Source organism: Blennius ocellaris (assembly GCF_963422515.1).
Source record: "Blennius ocellaris genome assembly, chromosome: 13".
In the NCBI taxonomy this organism is placed as follows: domain Eukaryota; kingdom Metazoa; phylum Chordata; class Actinopteri; order Blenniiformes; family Blenniidae; genus Blennius; species Blennius ocellaris.
In genome coordinates this window covers 19,540,324-19,561,146 of record NC_137662.1, presented here as the reverse complement: position 1 = coordinate 19,561,146, position 20,823 = coordinate 19,540,324, and the positions used below count along the sequence as shown (strand labels likewise).

At 39.8% G+C, this 20,823-nt stretch overlaps 1 protein-coding gene across 2 annotated transcripts; it reads right to left on the bottom strand.

The window, feature by feature from the left end:
* Positions 1-1,382: 1,382 nt before the first annotated feature.
* On the bottom strand, positions 1,383-19,362 carry LOC308138205 (carbohydrate sulfotransferase 15-like). Of its 2 annotated transcripts, XM_080507227.1 has the most exons (9): positions 19,187-19,362; positions 10,885-11,252; positions 10,633-10,794; positions 8,433-8,772; positions 7,052-7,195; positions 5,807-5,963; positions 5,506-5,662; positions 3,218-3,365; positions 1,383-2,334 (listed from the first exon to the last, which is right to left on the bottom strand). In XM_080507227.1, the coding sequence occupies exons 2-9, from the start codon at positions 11,101-11,103 to the stop codon at positions 2,144-2,146; spliced, it is 1,518 nt and encodes a 505-aa protein (XP_080363353.1). In that variant the 5' UTR covers positions 11,104-11,252; positions 19,187-19,362; the 3' UTR covers positions 1,383-2,143. The 2 variants fall into 2 exon arrangements, with proteins under 2 accessions (XP_080363353.1, XP_080363352.1); XM_080507226.1 differs by having other exon boundaries at positions 10,633-11,252.
* Between the last annotated feature and the right edge of the window lie 1,461 nt (positions 19,363-20,823).

Below are 20,823 nucleotides of genomic sequence, written 5' to 3'. Positions count from 1 at the left end.
AAAAATAAAAAGTTGAATGAATTCTAACAAAAGCTTCATCTAGCACCATAATGACATCCTAATACATCAACGCTATCTGATAAAGAGAACAGGAGATGATTCCAACTTGTATATTGGACTATAGGAAGATCATTACCAGAGGTGGGACCAAGTCCTTGTTTTGCAAGTCAAAGTCAAATCTTTGTGCCCGAGTCCCAAGTCAAGTCCCAAGGCATGTTCTGGTAATGATTCATTACCATAACATGCTGCCAAGAATGATCTGGATCACATGTGATTTAATAGTGTTTGTGCATATCTTTATGGATACGTGGTCATGTTGCTTCTGAGGAATTAATCATAAAAAAACACAAGATTTATCTTGAAGTGCCAGCAGAATATGAGACTGGCTGTGTGTGCATATGACTGTTGCGTTATCCTTAACATCATTGTCTTTGGTAATATTGGTTCTGACTGTGTAATACCGTGCCCTGGCTTTCACCCCATTGAGCTCTATATTGTCTGTCCAGAGTCTACCCTGCATTCTTCCCCCAAGACCTGAACTGTATGCCACATACAGTATAACAACTGTGAGACATCCAGCAAGTCCATTTGAGGATGGGTTCATGTTAACTTATTTCCTTTGCTTTAGTGCCCTCTTGTGATTGTGAATGCAATGGCACATTTGTCTGTCACCCAATGCAAGAGGTAAAATAAAGGGATCATATCAATACTTTTCTACAGTGTCATTGTGTTTGAGCACATTTTAAAAATAACTCAGGTAATCTGTTCTCATTCAGATATTATATCTTTTTAATGTTTGAACACACCATCTTTTTGAGCTTTTCAGATTACGTGCATCCAATTTGTCCTGTACAAATCATTTTTTTTCTTTATGTTTGAATAGTTCCCATTGTAAATGCTTTAACTTTCCTTTGCAGCGATCATTTCACTTTCTATATCTATTTATTTCTAAAATGGGATAAAAGCTAACATTTGGCAAAAGGCAGGGTTCACTCTGGGCATGTCGCTGGTCCACAGGACAAACACAAAGAGAGGGAATCACGCACGCTCACGTAGAACATGTAAACATCACACACAATGTTTACCGTCTTATCTGTGTGCAATTTCAAGTATAAGCGATGCTTAAACAGCCTCAAAATGGTAACCACTAATCAACCCAATTGGAACTACCAATAGGAGAGTCTGAAGGTTTCTAGTTATGTGTGTCAACATGTCTTGACCATGGCGAGCCCAAAATGTACATTTTCCACATCTGAATGTTAAAAAAATAAATAAATAAATAAACCTGTTTCTTCAGCAACTTGCAAGTAAAAATACACTTAAATCCAGTTTATTTTGCATATTTTTTATTGTTGTTTTTATGGTTGAGTTTTTCTATTTTTTATTTCTTTATCTGTTGCATTCTATTGTGATTTTACCCCATAAAACATTAGAACTCTTATCCCACAGGTAAAGAAAATACAAAACAACCTATGAACACATTTATACCTGAGAGTTTATTCTTTAATTTGGTATGCAGTTATTGACGTTTTGATGCAACCATTCCAAGATACAGCAGAGAGTATGAAACCTGTGATCACATGTTCAAATTCTACTGAAATATTAGTTTGAAAATTATACAGTGCTGTTTTTTGTGTGTGTGTGTTAAAACTTCAAATTGTCTTTATCTTTCTCATTATGACAATTGATGACTCTTTCCAAAATCCAGTGTTATGAACTTGAGTAATATTTCACGTCATTTCATTACACCATATTTTTTTGTGGGGGGAGTGGAACAATGTAAATGTGACATATGCTTTTATTAAATAACCAATTTATAAACACCACAATTTATATGTCATTAATAAATGATGCAAGTGTAAAAATGAAGTAAAAACTTAAGACATATAGTTGAAATTTTCTTCAAATCATGGAGCCTAAAATGAAATTGGTATCATCATCTAAAGTATCGTCTTGATTTGAGTAGTCACCGGAATTATTTCATAAACAAATAAATATTACACCACATAAATGCCCAAGAACCCCAATGCAGTTTCATATAATTTCACACTCATATGAGTCAGCTCTTCCATTAGACTATATGCTCTCGCTTCTTGCTTTACTTATTTGTGTCACATCACATTTCCTCCATATTGAAGCAGCTTCAAGTGTCACTCCAGAGGAAACCATTGTTGTCCAGCACCTTGGCCAGTTTTTGGTTGAAAGGTTGGTAAAATTCCCTGAGAAGGTCTTTGGTGGCCGGAAGCATGGGACCGAGATTTCTGTCGGCAGCCCGCCTGGTGTTGGACATGGGGAGTTTGGTCAGCGCTGCTTCCACCTGCCGCGGCAACGGGCCTGAAACGAAGCACAGACAGAGTAAATACACTGGCAAAGATCTCGATTTCATTTCCAGCCACCGGCAAGTTCTGCAAACCATGGTGCCCTGAGATCTCTTACTTATTGTAATCTCCTCACATGCCACCATGCTCTGGTCAACTGGTCATTATGACTCACATATAGGCATGTATGAATCAATCAATCCTTGGCATGCTACCCTTATACATTGTTCAACATAATACAGGGAACACTTCCTCAAACATCTCTGAACTAAGTGAATGGATTACCCCTGTTTTCATTGATTACTTAGTGCAGCTTGTTGATGACAAATTAATGTGAGAATAATTATTATCTTAAATTAATAATACATTGAGGAGTAGATTCAGAATCTGGACCGGGAACAGGGCACCAAGGTCTGAACAGTCTGTGGTGTAATGTACACCAGCAGACCACTGTATACGTATAACATAGCTGGTGTCTCCTGATGTGGGCTCCAGATGTGGCCTCATCATACCACGAGTTGCCTTGCTCATGGTTTCTCCTCTTCAAATGACGTCTGCCCAATTGCCATGACACCAGGAGGTGAAATTGATTCAATGTCAGTATTGCTTCCAAACTGGACAGGTTGATATCCAGGTGTTTGACTGACCTGATGTGACACTATAATGATTATGTGTTCCTTGAAATCTTTACATGATTACGTCCTATTACATTGGAGTATTTTTAATGATTGCTAATGGCACTTGAATATATAGATATAAAAATGCAACCTGCACCATTCAACGCATTTATTGTACTGTATTAGTTATTGTGCTGTACAAAAGTCATTATACTGTATGTTGGTTTGTCAGAAACTAATTGATACGTCTGTTGTGTGGTATGCGTACATGTGTATACGCACCTAAATTCAGGAAATCAAACACTGTTTTGATTGTCACTTTGATGTTGGCTGCATAGTCCTCCAGTTGAAGAACAAGGATCTGATCCCTGCGGAAAACTGTCAGCCAGTCGAGCAGGAAGACGATGTACAATCCCAGATGTAGTCTCACCTGAGGGAGGAAAATAATTATGATCACATCAATACCACTCTATTGATAAAAAGAAAAAATATCCACAAGTTGTGTAAGACAAATGTGGAAATAATTCACCTGCATGTTTGATGAAATGCTGTTTTAAGATGTTTGGTATCGAATTATAAAAGCCTTTTAAATGGATGGATGGATTTCTCTTTATATATATCCTTTCATTGACCATTTCTATTGACACATATAATTGTAAAGACAGCACACATCCTCAAGAGGGCACTACAATACACTGAACACCACGTCCTGGAACAGCAGTTCCATTAGAAGGCACAACAACACACTTTAACAAACCCACATCTTAATCATATCTAGAGTCTCACAACAACAGATCGAAGGGGGTTCTGTGAACTATTTTGTCAGATTGAGCTTGGATTCCGTTTTCCCCCCCCTCCCCATCAGCCTCGGGCACAGCTGATTGGTGCTTTTACTGCAGTAAATCTCCCATGATAACAGTGTTGTTCCCTACATGTTGTGATTACAAGTGACCGGCTGACAGAGCTCATATCTCAGCCTATTCCTGAGGGAAGAATATATGCAGAAGGTGCTAAAATGATTCTCTGCAGTAAGTAGGTTATAGTTTTCCTGTCACAGCAGGAGAATCATCCACAATAGAGAAAGGTGAAAATTAGAAAAGTATAAATTTGACAGGACACCCTGGGCCTCGCATTTTCTCCCTGCGGCCCTCAGGTGGAAGAGACACACATTTATAAACCCCTCGAAATAGATTGAAAACAGCCGATATGATTCAAGCAATAACTTCCCAATCCCTCAAATGTGATTTGCACTTTTTCTTTTTCTTAGTGGCAGGGATGGCATAAAGCAGGAATGTCATACATCAGCCTGCCAAAGGGTCCACTCTGGCCATAAAATATTGACTGTGATTTTTAAATGTATGTACTTTTGATGAATGGTCAGAGTAGTGGAGAAACCAGTGATGGAACTGTAAAGGCTCGCTACCTCATCAGCAAAGTATCATCAACATCAAATCCACACTGTGAGGATGAATGTGTGAAAGCATGCACGAATGCTGCAAATACTAGATCGTCGACTTGCTGAGCTCTGCGCTGCAGCATTGATATTAAAGTTGTTTTACACACACTATTGGATAGTCTGTCTGTGTATCTCCACCAGACATCAGTGAATATGTTCTGAGCCATTCTTGCACCATGCCACCGAAAAGCACAAAGAAACCAAGAGAGAAAGCATGCTGAGCCAGTGGTATTCTGCCTCCAACATTAAGGGAGGCCAACATTTTATTAATCCTGAAAAAAGGAAAATGCCCAGAAAGCTGAGCCTCCTTCAGGCCTATTTTGCTGCTTACTTTTGACCTTAAAAATCTACCTAAAGCCTTGGAAACCTGTGTGAAAGATCTTTTGCCTCATATCATACAAAAAAAAAAAAAATCAAACCGCTTTATTAAGGTCCATAACTCATGCAATAACATATGGAGGTTATTAAATTCAGATATGTCAACAACAAGCAAGGGATGTTCTTGTGGTCTCTCTGGAAGCGGAGAAGGTCCTCGAACACGCAGAATGGCCCTATTTGTTCTTCCCCCGAGAAAAATCTGGTTTAGGTCACACATTCATAAGCTGGGTGAGCGTTCTTCACAACGGTCCCATGGCAGCATTTATAACCAATAGAGTTAGATCGAGAAACTTTGGGATGTGCTGGGAGAGTAGACAGGGCTGTTCACTCTTCTTATTTATATATATATATATATTTTTTTTTTTTTTTTTTTTAATTCCTGTGCTGAGCAATGTTGTTGAGCAGTTGGTTTTGTTGTAAAAATTGAAAAATAAGAAAAATGTGGGCCAATAAAAAGGTTGTATGTAAAATCTTCAAAGGAGACGCTTAGAGTTGACCACAAATGTGTTTCTGAAAGATGTTGTATGGTGATGTCACCCCCTAAGGAAGTGAGCGAGTGACTGGATGGTTGCAGGTTTGAATCGCACTGCTGACAGATCACATAATCTATTCTGGCAACCCTGTCAGGGAGCTAGGAAGTGTTTCTGAAACCACAGTAAGAAATACTAGTGTATTCTATTCTAAAAGTTGGAATCACTTTCAGACTTTTCAAATAGAAACATTGAATTTCTCTCACCGGCATGGCAAGGTATCGTTTGCCGTCATAGGTGCAGGAACGAAGCGACTTCTCAGCGAGACAGGACTGGAACAACTGCACAGACTTCACAACACTCTGGTGGAAGGCTTTTGCCGACTTGTTGGCAGATTTAAAGTACAAGTAGTCAGAGTAAAGCCTGCAAACACAGTAGAAAAGAGTTTGAAGTCATTATATAAATTAAAAAGGATCTTTTGGCAACATTTATGAATGAGAGGAAAGACTGAAGTGACTTAACGATCTGTGTCTATACGATCAGATGAAATGATTGCTCTCGTTTTACCTCTCTGTTGGGTCTCGGAGTATGATGATGATTTTGGCAGTGGGATTGATTGTGTGGATGAAGTCCTGGACCAGGAAGCGGGGCTCTGCCTCTTGTCTGTCTCTGTCCAGAAAGCTCCAGTACTGGTTGTCCCACATGGTGGATGCACTGCCATCGCCTGTCAAGAAAGTCTTATGGTCAAAATAACAGCACAGTGCAAAAATTCAGGTATAATGCTGACAAGTGTGTTTTAATATTTAACAACCTTTATTTAACTGTTTCAAACATGTTACAACAGTTGTATGGGTAATAGCACAACTGGTCATGCTAATGATATATAGACAAAAGAGATTCAAATACAGGCCACTCATGTGTAAATTCAAACATTTACAACCATAAACGCCTCATACATAGTCTTTTAGAATATCTATTAGCACTTTCATGAAGACATACATTATACCACATGTGGAAAAAGCCAATTGCTAGTAACGATTGACAGAGATGGCATTGAACTTTATCTATTGTCTTATTACTCCTTTTCAACAATGTGTTTATATGCAAAAAAATGTGAAAGGACTTGACTAGAGATTCACTATATTTCATATTATATGGAGCAAAATAAATATATTTCATAATGTTTGTGCAGACACACTCACACACATCTAAATCACATTTTTGACTGACCAAGCAAATCCATTTTTTGCAAAATAATGAACCTCCACTGTCTACATCTGTTCCTATTAGAAACAAAAATCAAACGATTATAATCAGAGGACATTGAATGCCCTTCCAAAAACAAAATCAATACTCCTTATTTCACCCCAATACTGCATCATTTAATAAGCACAACCTTTTTTTTTTACCACTACTTTCAATAACCAGCCACAATTCCCACCAATTAAATTAAGAAGCACAACAGCCAAAAGGAGGGAGAGGCGCCAGAGGCATTTCACTTTGTGTGTTCACTTTTAAAGACACCAGCCTTTTTGGTTTTGGCCACAAAATACCTGGCATAATGTGAGCGCTATTTCCCTCTGGCTCTTGCTTTTAAGGTGACCGCCTCAGAAAATGAGTGAGGTCTCCCAACAAAGGAGAGAGAGAGACAAAATGGACTTTGATTTGAATCATGGTCAGGATCCATTTTAAAGTCTCGCAGAAGATACACAATGAAAACAATTCATGTGACACACAATAGACACTAACAATACCAAATCATCCGCACCCACTTGTGTGCGCGCACACACACACACTTTCACATGTGTTCACCTGTTATGGTTTGGAGTGCTCGGTGGTCTCCAGATGAATTTCCACTCAGGCCTTCTTGGATCTTTTGGGCTGTCAAGTCAAACAGGTCCAGGTAATCTTCCACACTGTATTTTTCCTCAGCTCCATCTTTGGTGTGTTTATAACCTGGACCAGGGGTTAAAGAGAAACAACATTCATCACTCACTCTTTTATACACTGTTATGTAATGAAACCTTTTGATGACGAATGTTTGAACCTGGAAAAACACATTTACCCTCAACTTGAGAATCAACAGCGCGTCAGTGACAGCTGACTGTCATAGGACTGATTTTCTTCAGGTATTGGCCTTGCTCCATCATTTCATTTATATTTCGGGTTTTTATTGGCTGGGCTGCCTTGAAGTTCGCCTGTTTTCAGGCGCTTTCTGTCTCCAGTCTCATGATCTCCTCTGTGTGCCCTCATTTTTGAGTCTATCAAATGTGTCTGTTTAACTCCCCACTTACTATGTTTATATATAGACCCTTCTCAATCACCAATTCATCTCCTTACATTCTTGCTTTTCTGTATCCTTTTCCTGGCCTGTTTTTGGATCTTCCTTAGTGCCCTGGTGTTTCAAGTCACTTGTGTGCGGCAATATGTCCGATTTTTGGGATCTGGATTAATCTTGTTACACAATACTCAAACTTGTGTGGGTCCTTCTTGTCAACCATTGTCAATATCTAATAATTTGAGATACCAACTCCTAACAATGCTGATTGTACAAGCAGTGAAAGAAACTGCCTCCAGCCTGGAGAGACACATTGTCCCGTAGTTCTAAAATATATCTTTTAAAACAACTATTGAGACTAAATGCTCCAGTCATAGAAAAAAAAAAAAAGAAATAGCTGCAGAAGAGTTATTATAGACAGCATTCAATCTGGCATTATTCATGTTTATGCTTCTTCGTAATACCGCTGGAATTCAGTGCAGTACATTAGAGTACATTAAAATACAATCTAATCTTTATTTTTCCCATAATGTATTTCAACTTTCAGAGTTATTTGACTAAATGTACATGTAACAAACTTTCTTTGCAGTTTCTTTTAATGATTTAGCTTAATTGTCAAGAAAACTCAAAACTGGAACCAAAACATTTCAAAATATCAAAACATAAAATAAGACAGATGAGCTAATGAGGTTTAAAGTGATTCAAGTGGCTTCATAATATGGCAACACAATAAGTCAACACAAACTCAAATAATCCAGAACACCGCCCCGGGTGCCACTCCAGATATGAAGAAATTGTGCTTTGTTGTTCACTTTCCAATACTGTGAAACCCAACCAAGCGTGGTTTATTATGACATGGAGTATTATGAGTGATGACAAACGCATTGAGATGCGATAGACGTCTCAGCGGCTCACCAAAGCGTTTGCGGGTCCACCAGTGCGGCTCCTTAATGCCATTGTCTCTGATGTCAGGATGCAGCAACAGCCTGTGAAACAAGTCAGTAGTGCCGCACTTTGGTTGGCCAATGATGTAGAAGTACGGCAAGCAGCGCAGGCGAACGTGCTTGCCGTCCCGGTGGCGTATGTGCCGGTGGAAGTTGGCCTTCAGCCGTTCACTAAGGGTCCTGGAGTATTTCGAGTGAATAAAAAAGTGGTTGCTGCTGTACGGATCACGGTCGGGTTCAGCTGCGTACTCCTCATACCAGCAAGGGCTCTTGATGCCAGGCAAGAAATGACGGGGAATTACTGAGAACATCTGCAGGGAAAAGGACATTTAAAGTAGGCAAATTGAGGATAATATTAATCAACAAAAAAATAAATAAATATGTGTGATAGATGTGCAGCAGATGAAAGGGTTGACATTGTTGTTACTATATATTTTGACTATATCTGTCAGGTATAGTGCTTTAAGCACAAATGCTTATAAAAATTCTGGAGAAAGATTATAATACTGGTGTCACTTCTTTCCATAAATCAAAAGTACTGGTTCAAAATGGAGGCTATGTAAAGTAAATGTATATTTTTAATCTATCAACATTTGCCAAGCCTGGAATACACTCATAATATACAATTTCGTTGGTGTTACGGTCCTCTTTTTAGCCATCCATCCACCTTCAATAGTGTCCCCCTCAAAAATGTGTTTTCTGGACGTGAGAGGAAACTCTAAGAAAACCTCCTCCATAAAAGAGAGAACATGCAAACTTCACATTTGAAAGTCTCAGGGGAACAACCAGCCTACTGTGCCTCCTCTGCCCAGTTTCCATTGTAGCTATTTTAAGCTGCTGAACTCTCTTCTAATGCTGGGAATGTATGCAGTAATACAAAACAATCAATAATTCCATTGAAATAGCACAAGGGCAAAATAAAAATTCAAGCAAAATACACACTGAGGAAGACAAACGGCTTTAAAGGCGGCCGCCACATATGAGATCTCATGCTTCCTCAATAGCCACAGATTAAATTTTTATACAATTGATGACTGTCATACTTCATGGTAGATGAAAATGTATTCTGATGGTCATATTTTGAGGGACTTTGCTATAAGGAGTGGTTAAGTGTAATCATCTGCCATCGTGGCCGGCCATGAGGTTTTGAATGCATCAAATACCTTTGTAATGAAAAATTGCCATTCTGCTTTTTTGTCCTGAATGCACGTGGCTGGCTTTTGATATCAGTAATTGTTCTTGATATATTTTAATTAAATTCAAATGACGAGCAGGTTTTTTGTTGTTGTTGTTTTTTCTTCTGGATGGATTGGAGAGGACTTGTGAGTATGAATGAAAGAATCTTTGTTAACCCAAAAGCCGAGCCAATCTGTTTGCAATATGTATATTGTCTATTATCAGGCAAATAAAAAAAAAAAACCAGTGGGAGAAAACACCTCATGTCATGTGGATATACAGCACGCTGCTTGCGATGTGTCACAGACGTAAATGGTGAAGGTCGTTCATGTTGGTGTTACGGTGGTGAGATTTTCAGTGCTCAGTAATGATTTCCGATTGCTCAGTGGGGCCAGAGGAGAGTGGAAAATAATGTTGACTTTATTTAATTAAACTATTTAATTGTTGCATGTTTCCCTCTGCTTGTGTGGATAGATGGATGGATGGATGGATGCATCATTACTGGTTTTACCTCTTGCTTTAAAATTACAGTTAATCAATATTTGTGGCATGTGCCATTGATACATACTCAACCTAATGACTCATCTGTGTTAATATCTTTGTATCTGTGTTTTGTGACTTAACTCCCAGAAATGACACAGCCTTTCTCTTAAAGACTGCCAAATTACATATTGTATTATGGAAATGTGACAACAACAAACCTTAAACGCATCATAACAGCATTAGCACACAGTGACATCAGTTCCACAGTCCTCAGCTGCACTTAGTGACAGACATTACTGGTCATTATGAGCTTTTCAGGACTGGTATTTACTGCGGGCTTGACTAGTAGGTGTAGGACTGAAGATGTCACTTGTAACCTGTAAACATTTTCAAGACTGAACTGATTTATATTGCCCTTGCATGTTTATCATTGCTGAACCAAAACATTTCAACCTGGACCAACAAGAATGTTTAATGTTGTTTTCAGTGATGGACCAATGAATCCGACTTACATGAGAGTCTGTCTCAATGACGTCCTTTTCTTCAGGAACCTTCCTCTGTGTGTAATCCTGTTTGGAGTTGATTAGTTTCACCAGACTTTTCATGTCCAAAGCATTATTTTCAGCAAATACGTCTGTTGATCCATTGCTGGTTCCAACGCCCACAGGTGAGATCTGATAGTGTGACAGAATGAACAGAAGTCCTTTCTTGTCCGACACCAGCATGTATGAAGCCATGATGAAAGACGTCATTATCAAGCCCACCAGGAAGCTAACCACTCTGTTTTTTGAGATTCTTCGAAGACTTAAAACAAACAGTGGAGGACACTTGAAGTGCACATTTTCCGACACGTTCATGTGTCTCAGGTCAAACAATGTCCTGACAGATTTTTTGCCATAGTTTTCACCCATAGGCAGGCTGTGCAGGCTGTGTTTGTAGGCCGTTTCGGCACCATTCCCATAGTTGAACTCCGACAGTGACATCGTGACACATAAGGAGCTCACTCTCTCTCTCTTTTTTTTTTTTTTTTTTGAAGAAAAGCTCAGGTTTCACCTCGGGGACTTCATGCTATTAATTTCCAGGGAATCATTTGTCTTCATTTCTTACATCTTCGACTCTTCGATTGGGCCTCCTGTAAAACAGAAACAGTTGTTAAAACACGACATATGGTTTTTCACCTAAAGTGCCATGCAATGCCAACCGTAGAAGTATTTTCAGTCATCGCCCATAATACCAGAAGAAGCAGTGTGGGTACTTTTAATACTGGGGTATTTAATGGAACGTCACTGCTTCTCAGAGGTTTAAATGTGTGATTTTCACACTGTAGCCCTCCTCCCTCAACAGGACACACCTATAAAAGGTTTGAGGTCAGCTGCAGTGTGTGTGTGTGTGTGTGTGTGTGTGTGTGTGTGTGTGTGTGTGTGTGTGTGTGTGTGTGTGTGTGTGTGTGTGTGTGTGTGTGTGTGTGTGTGTGTGTGTGTGTGTGTGTGTGTGTGTGTGTGTGTGTGTGTGTGTGTGGTCGGTCGTGGTCTAATGTATGATGATCACCCACTTTTCAATGAGCACTATAGAGCGCATGCAACGACAAGAAAACGTTCAAGGTCAGAATAATAGTTACTCTGTAATTCAAAACTTAAAAAAAAAAAGATGATGTTATTCTATGTGAGCTGAAGTCCCACATAGAGCTTTGTTTTGTTAACCTGGAGAGGTTTCTTTTTTTTTTTTTCAAGATCAAAGTTTTTTTTTTTCCATACAGAGAGAACTATGTTGAGTGTTGACTCAGGTGGACATGCACACACTTGCCACACTGTTCATTATTCCGCGCTCTCTTCCCACCACATGACAAATAATAAAGCAAGCGTAAGTATTTCAGGAGTGGCGCAGTAATGATTCCTGACACTGAGGCGTAAAATGTTTTCGAAATCACTTTGCAGGCATTTCCTCGGTTGGTTAAGTATTTCTTTGGGGATTTTGTTGTTATTGAGCAGGTTACTGAAAATGAGTCACGTTGGCTGAGCTGTCAGCGCAGTCATCATTTTGAGTTGTCTAAGTTGAGTTAAGCGCTCTACTGCAGGTGATCCCACCGGGTAATACACATCCCTGAGAAGCCATGTATAGCATAACACCGGCTCTGGAAAGAATACAGATTTCTGGACTAACATTAACAAGAAGCGGCAGCAGCTCAGATAGAACATGCAGATAGCAGCGGACAGCTCGTAATAAGGTGGGCGGATGTTTATTTGGGGCCGCAGATAAATCACTGCTCCTCTGGATACAGGCTAATTTTAATTTTACTGAGAGTCAGACGTAGCTGTCGACAGCAATGCAGCTTCAACTAATGCTAAACGGACTGTAAAAATACATGCGGAATAACACTCAGCTTGATCACGTACAATGTGAAAGTGAATAATACTTGATCCTTTTCCACAAAACAAAAAGTTTCTGATAGACTTTGACAGGAGAGAAATCTGCCTGGGGTCTTTGTTGGCGACACAAAACCTGATATGCAACACATACAGACCTGGAATTTTTGGTATTCACGTACTGTTTATATGCAAAACTTGTACAGAATTCAAATAAGCTCACAAGGGCACTCAAACACTTCTGTCATCTTTCAGTCAAGTCATGTCCACTTCGGAGAAAGAAATAATATTTGATGTTGTTATGCTGACGTCATCAGATTCTCTCCATCCAAAGTGATATATTTTCACAAGAACTCTGCAAAACAACACTGGAGGTAGATGTTTGTCCATACTAAGACGGGAAGAAACTAATCAAAGACAGTATCAGGTTGAACATCTGATGAGCAGCAGCAAGATCTCTTTGTAGATCTCCAAATTAGATCAGTTGTTGACTTATCATGCACAGTATCAGCGATATCTACTTTTAAATCTAATATAAAATGACTTCTTTACACTCCGAAACAAGTGAATCATTCATTTAAATCACAACTATGTGATGTACTCCACACGCTGATTAACCAGATACGTGTTGACAAGTGAAATTACACTACAGATGTTAGAAACAGGGCACACAGCATGATCTCTGCACATGAAAATCCACTTTTTTTTTCTCTCTCTTAGCTTTCATCTATTCCGCTTTAATGTGCAACAATGCTATAAGCCATTGGTTAAAGTCTGCATCCATTGAAAAGTGATGAATATGTGCACGACCTGCTTTAAAGTCCAAATGAAAGCCCTCACACACTTGCAGATTTCATAATGGGACAGCTCGTAGCCCGAGCAGACTTATCAGGAATGCATGCCGATATCTCCGAGCCAGCATAGCTCGCTGCTGGGATTTTGAAAATAGCTTATTTTATTGATGCCAGTAGAGGTGTTGCAGCCCTCATTTAATGAAATATCAGTAGATAGTGGTACCTTTAATATGCCAGTGATAACACCTTGCTGAATATTGATTGATATCTGTGGTAGTTTATTACTGAGTAGTGATGCTTGGTATCAGTCATGTATTTCCATAGTTAAGCACTTAATCATGTAAAATGTAATTTGTGACTGTTCCCGGAAATATAAGTATCGTGAATTCTACTCTTACAGCCTCTTCTTTTGCTGCATGCGATTGCATATCTTCTTTTCTACGAATCCAGGTAATTGTTACCTTCTCTGTTCTCTGTATCCATTAATCTAATATTCTCATGAAAGATTAATTTCTGGTTCAAGCTAAATTTCAAAGTGTGAGAGAAGAGAGAGATTTCAAAATGTGACAGAGCATAAAGAGGACAGTGAGAGTCAAGGGTAAAGCACAGAGAGGGGGTGAAATAGAAACTGTGAGCGATTTGAGCAAGAAAGACGGCCTTGACACTTCCTCTGTCTCAAAAAAAAAAAATCAATTTATGGCAGGAAACAAACAGCAGGTGGGATTGACCGAAGTGTAATCCCACAGTGGAAATGCCTAAAAAAAAAAAAAAAAAAAAAAATGCATTTATCATGCATTAGAAGCCTTTTTTGTCCTCAGAGCACAAAAATGTCAAGACAAATCTGGTACCAAAGCAAAAGTGAGATATTAGTCATTCTTGTTTGAAGCAAAGTGTTAGATTGTTTACACGCCACATTTATCAGATTATCTGAATATTACCCAGAGCTGCGTTCTCTCCAGAGCCGAGATAAAATGTGATTTCAACACATAGAGTACAGTAAAAACAAGAAAACTCACTTACAAATTCTAACCTCTCAATGAACTCGTTTTGTTTTGTTTGTTTTTTTAAATCCCAATCCTCCCTATCATACTGAAACAACCTCGTCTCACTTTTTATTTATCTCCGTTGTTTATCTTTGTCCTGGCTTTCCATTCAGTCATCAAGAGTTGTGATTGAAGCGCAAGCTCAGGCCAAAGCGTGTATGAAAAAAATAACTCATCCCTCATTCATCAACATTTTGAAAATGATAATGGCACTAGATTAAAAATAAAGCCATCAATCACAATTATTTCAGTCACTGTTGACATGATGCTGGAGTTTTAAAGAAAAAGACTGACGGTTTTGTGTTTATCTTTGATGTTGTTGAAGTACTTCAGCACAGCAAAACTGAAATTCCCTTCTTTATTTTGTCCAAAGCATTTTATTAACTGATTAGTCATCGGCAACATGCTCAGTGGTGATATTTTGGCTATAAATTGAACAAAACAATAAAGCTCCTACTATTTCTCGCCAGCGTGTCAAATTTTCAAGGTATTTCGTTGCTGATATGCATGAAGAATCGCCTTCTGTCAACAGAGGAAAGGGCGACAAGGGATCAAACTTGTATTGAATGAACTTGCATTTAGGACGGCATTCCACATGTAAACTGCTCTCTGAAAATATGTGGGAGGTCTTAAACTGGGTGCCGGTTGTGCACAAACCCTGCTAACAAACACATTTGCATTATGCATGTATATACACAAAGGCATGCTCATTATGCACTGTGTTTTCCAAGATCTCATCCCCCCCCCCCTCTATCTACATGATAAAATGATGCCAGTCAGACAGAACTCATCCTCTGTGGCAAAGATACAGACCAAGCAACAAATGATAAACAGAATCATCACAGAGCTCATCCATATACAAAAATACTGCATGCTATATGCAGATGAACTGCTCTGTTCGGCGTCAACACTCTGCATCAATGAGCTCCACTGGATGTGAAGAGGATCCACCACCGCCACAAATTCAGCAAAAGAGAGAAGAAGCAGCGCTCAAGCGCGCACATTTTCTCGCCTCTCCAAAAACATCTTTTAATCATGTCTCCATGTTTATAATTGTGTAAACACAGTCTGACCTTACAGAGTACACTCTGTGACTGAGACACTGGCCAAACACCAGTGCTGGAAAGTAGAAAGGAAATAAGACGGCTTCCCTAGTTGATAGGGAAGTCAAAGAAAGACAAATGGGACACCGAACCAAGATAATAATAAAACTTTCCCTGTGTTGACAAAAAAACAAAAACAAATGAGGAGTCAACGCAATCTGAAGAAAAGACAACATTTACGTCCTGCTCAGAGGAACCCTGACACCAGGTTTCTTTTTTCTCTCGGATGATGGATTAAATCTTCACAGGAAATCTTAAAGCTCCATCTGAGCACAAAGTATCACAGGAAAACGACTAAATCAACCTCATCACGCTGCACCATTCCTACTTTTCCTCTTTCAATTATAACTTTAAAAAAAAAATATGAGTGAGCGGATCTAAACATTAACATTTTAAATGCGCGAAACAAAACAGATGCATGCTTAAATATTAATCTGCTACTTTCACGACGGTTCACCTTAACATCTGGAGTGCAGCTGCAGACGCCTGTTTCACACTGTATTTAGGGACACATGTCAGTGTATACATTTGCATGAATGTTTTTATTAATGCAAGACATGGTTTGCTTCAGCGGAACCGTAAAACCAGGGTGACGACAGTGTGAATACCAGAGCATTTAAAGGAGGCTACTGTTTAACGGACAAGAGGCAGTGAGCAGCGCTAAAGATGTGAGGAGGTCGCGTGTAAGCCATGTGACATGGGGTACCTGGAACAGATCAGTCACAGCACTTGTCCAGCCAAACGTGCATTTGGATTGTAAAAGTTAGCCTCCGTACACAAATATAACCCACACGGGCCCAGGAAGAACATGCAGACTCCACAAAGGTCCCAACCACTACTGTATTCCTCAGTATTTGATCGAATTTCTGCCATTATTATAGACATAGCCAAGCCTGGATTCAAACACTGGTAATGTTGCTGTGAGGCCACAATACTCACCACTGTCCCAACATTGGTCAGTGGTGAAACTCAAAAAGTTGTACTCTTGTTCTTCTTGTTGCTGTCCTCAGTGATCTCCCAATGCCTTAGGCAAACAACACAGGGCAATACATGAATGTCACGGTTTCATTTGAATTCATTTGTCACAGCATCTGGCAATTTAATTGTTTCTCTGAAAAAATGTCATCGGTACTGTCAGTGATCAAAATTTATTGGTCTCCCTGAAACTGATGCATGTCTCATCTTGAGTTGTGACCTCAACTTTACAGAGGCAGTGTACAAAACAAATACAGACAAACCAGTTGGTGCAGTTGGAACTGATTTTGAAAGTGGTAAGAACAAAGATGGATTCAAATATTTGAAGGCCTTCCTCCCCGATACACAGGTTGTACTGGTTTTCTTGATTACCTCGTGTTAAGCAGTAGCTGTTCACACGCTCAATGTGATAGAGAAAAAAAATACATTAAAAAAAGTCATTTCATGTGAAAAAAGTGACCCGGTAGAGAGGATTACGTCATTGTGACCCTCATGTTGTATTTCCTCCTTTAGACTGTAATGAATAGGAAATGTGAACATAATAATCAGATCTTCAAAATGACTCATTATGTCCTTGCCAATGTTTCATTTGGATTACTGCCTTGTCCCACACTGCATCGCTTCCATACGTTACGTTTGTCTTGGCTGGCCACTCGCACGTGTTTCAGGGCCACAGTGCACATGCAGCTAATTGCAGAATGTAATCCGTTTGGAGTTAAGTTCTAATGCGCGCAACGTTTTTAAAGCTTCCCTTGGTTAAAATGTTGAAAATAATGACTTTGAAAATAGCCTTGTTTCAGAACGCAACCGGCGCCATAATGGCCTGACCTCTGTGTGATGTGATGCACCACCTTGAGTTTGAATCACTACCATTTTAGATGGTTTTGCTGTGATCATGGTGATAAAAGCAGAACAATATGAAATGATTTCAGGTACAACAGCATTAAATATGCTTTATGTCGAAACAAAACACTTCAAAGCTTCATTAGAACTTGTTTAGTAGAAGTTAATGTGATAAACTAGGTGTAACCTGATGATCTAATCCTACAATGATTTAATTTTGCAAGTAAATGTTTCCCACTATGAGCCATGAGAGGTAAACACACCACTTTACTCATATTTAATTAGATTTCTGCTGGCGTGGTAATGATTTTGCGGGGGAGATAAATAGTGAACATCACTATCATACAAAGATATTTGGGAATTTACTCCTGAGGGAGAGGTAAATCTCTCTCTGGCAAATTCAATCTGAGTTACATTTCAGTGGAAATAGTGACTGAATACATGTGAAAAATCAGTTTATCCAGCAAAGCGAAACCTTTCTGTCGGGAATAGGATGTTCAAACATCACATCATCAACTGGACAAGAAAAACAAAGAAAGAAAAACCCCCATGAAATACATCATCCTTTGGGAAATTACTCAGCGGCTCGGGGAGAGCAACTATGCAGTGACAGATGTAATAAAAAAAAAAAATCCATTTTAATCTGGGGGCCAAACTTTCGGTTTTGAGGCTTGTGGTTATCGCAGGTGAACTCCTCTTTAAATAGCGGCACTGAGGTGTTGCCAAAACTTTTTCAGTATCATGCAGCCCTCCCACATTCCTAATTCTCTGTCACGGAATTATTTTTCTTCCATTTGTGGCGGACCCCCCGAGTCCAGTCTAAATAATCTGACATGGTACAAACCTCTCACTCCCCCTCTTCTCCTCTCATACTTTGAGCATTACCTCAGCCTCTGAACACTGGCCCTTGCCAAAAGAAGCATGGCTTTGACAGCAGCTCCACAACAATTGTTCTGCAAATTTGAGTAGGCAACTTAAAACCTTCCCGCCCGGAGGAGAGAGACCTCAGGGTGGAGAGCGACAATCAGGTTGATCTTAGATGTGTGTGTGTGTCTGTAGCTCCAGGGGAGTGGCGCTAACAGTTAGACTATCTAACTATCTTCTCCCGCTTTAACTCACCCACTCTCCAAATTAAGAATATAATGTGACTGCAGTGATTCAGTAGGAGCACTGGGAGTCAACAGAGGCAACTTTATCCAAAGGTCATCTGCCTACCGGTCAGGACATCCACTCAGCTCTCTGTGCAGAGCTGCAATGGACTGAGGGAGGAAAATGGACTAAATGTCACACAGAAAGAGTCAGCGTACGAACGTCTCACACACCAACAGATCTCACTCCAGACCTACACCCCAGCAATGGGCTTGAACAGAAATATGTCTGTGTCATATCAACCCTCCCCCCCTGCTTGGTGGGATGAGAAAAAACAGTCTGGCACAATGCAAGGTTTTTCCAGGGGAGATGTTGACAGAGGACATTGGTTCCTTAGGTCACAATAAACACATTAATAACGGCAAGATAAGTGCATGACGTCGGGAGTGTTTGGTTGTGTTTCCAGTTTATCTTAATCTCACAACAAATTCCTGTTTGGGATTCAGGCTCTGGTCAAGCGAATGTCTTCAACCCCTCTGAGGCATGGCTGAGATATGCTGCAGCTGTTCAAGTGAGGGTCTCTGACCAGGAGGACAGATACTTTTAAACAATACAAAGCCCTTTGACTAAATTTAGCTTTGAGAGCTATGGCTTTCCATGGCTTTCCAGCTCGTTTTTGGACTCAAACAAATCAACACAGAGCTGTAATGGTTTCTAATTGACCCTTTGGATATTCAGAATGTCAATCAATACTAGGCTTTTTTTCTTCTTCTTCTGTTTACATCTTCTCAAATTACGCATGAATTGGTAAAGATATGTATTTTTTCCCTACAAAGTTTAACTAGTTTATACTCACATTGTACTTGTTTAGCCCAGAAGGCTCGCGCACAGCCGCTTAGGAGCCACTGAACCACCGGCGAAGGTGCGCAAACCCACCCGACAGGTGTCCGCAAGAAACGCAGATGCTCCTCCAGTGCGTCCTCGGTGATAATGTGTTTCATGTTGACAAACCGGTCCGAAACGGTCCGCTTCCAGGCGGAGTCTCCATCGGACTGACTGAGCTTCTCTTGCGCTGCGCGCAGCGGAGCGCAGAGGAGGAGGAGGAGGAGGAGGGGGAAGGCGGAGGTGCGCCGCGCGCGCACGGGAGAGCGCAACAGTCATCGTCAGCAGCTCCTTAAGAATACATCACTTCTGCCTTCACACAGGGGCAAGTCCACGGTCCACGGGGTTAAACCAGGGGACATCCCAAGAGTGGTAACATCCACACCAAGGCGTTATTTAGAGTGATCAATTAACCTCATTTGCATGACTGTGGGTGTAACCCCTCCCAGAAACACGCACACACGCGCGCGCGCAGTGTCACCGTGCCCTATCCCTTTTCTAACTTTTAAATGTTCAATTTCAGTATTTATTTCTTCGTCTTGCTTTTGTTGGCTTTCTTCAGGCATGACGTCATTTTCCACTGTCAACATGAATTCCACATATTCTCTCCATTACTTTCTTAACAAGGTTCATCTGTGTAATTGATTCAAAAGCATCCCGAGTAATTTATGCGGGGCAAATGTAATATTTATCAAATGTCCAAGGATGTGATCGATCTAATTTTATTCCCCTTGATGTAAATCACTTTCTTATGAGAATGTTTTTTCCATTTCATGATACCATGGAGAGAAACGATATGGCTGATGTTTAATGACTATTATGTGAATAATAGATAGATTAGATAGATTTATTTGAAAGTGGAAGCTGTCTTCTAAATATTGATCCGTCAACAATGAGAATTGACCCAACTACAAACAGAAGTATGAATATTGTAGTGTGGAGCTGCATTTCGCCAATTTAGTTGTAGTCGTTCAAGTGGAGCTGATGACTGGGAAAGTAACTATATTTCTAATAAAACAAGTTCCCAGGTCGACGGATGAATTGCAAGCATGAAACTGGTAAATAAACAGCCCAATGTGAATTTTTTTAGATAATGTGCAGTTAGTCACTTTTTATTTTCTTTTGCAATTTCAAATTCTAATTTGTTATTTGTGGAGGGAATTTAGAAACTAAGCTGTTAACCCACAAGGCATGTATTGAAGAGCGCAGATGAGGAGGTGTTATGTCATCAAATAGTTTCACACTTTGCCTGCACAAGTCAGACTGATATGAACCTAACTTAAGTTTAGTACTTCAGTGTGTATAGTACAATTGTAAGAAAGGCCCTTTGGCGTCTGACAGCACAGGTAGTATTCGATGTAGAACTTCTGGTGAATGCAGCGGGGACACTTATAAAAGACAGTAATGCTTGTTTAGGGTTTTACAATTTAAATTGCTAATTTTGTCACATTAAAACCAGGGTTAGGGTTACTTGTACTTGTAGCAGTAGTTAACAGGATCCAACACATTTAAAACCTTCCTCTTTTCAGGTTTGAAATCCTTGTTCAAGCTTTTGAATATGTCAGGTGAATGGTTGCCAGATCCAGGAGTTACTGAAAACTGGATCTGAGA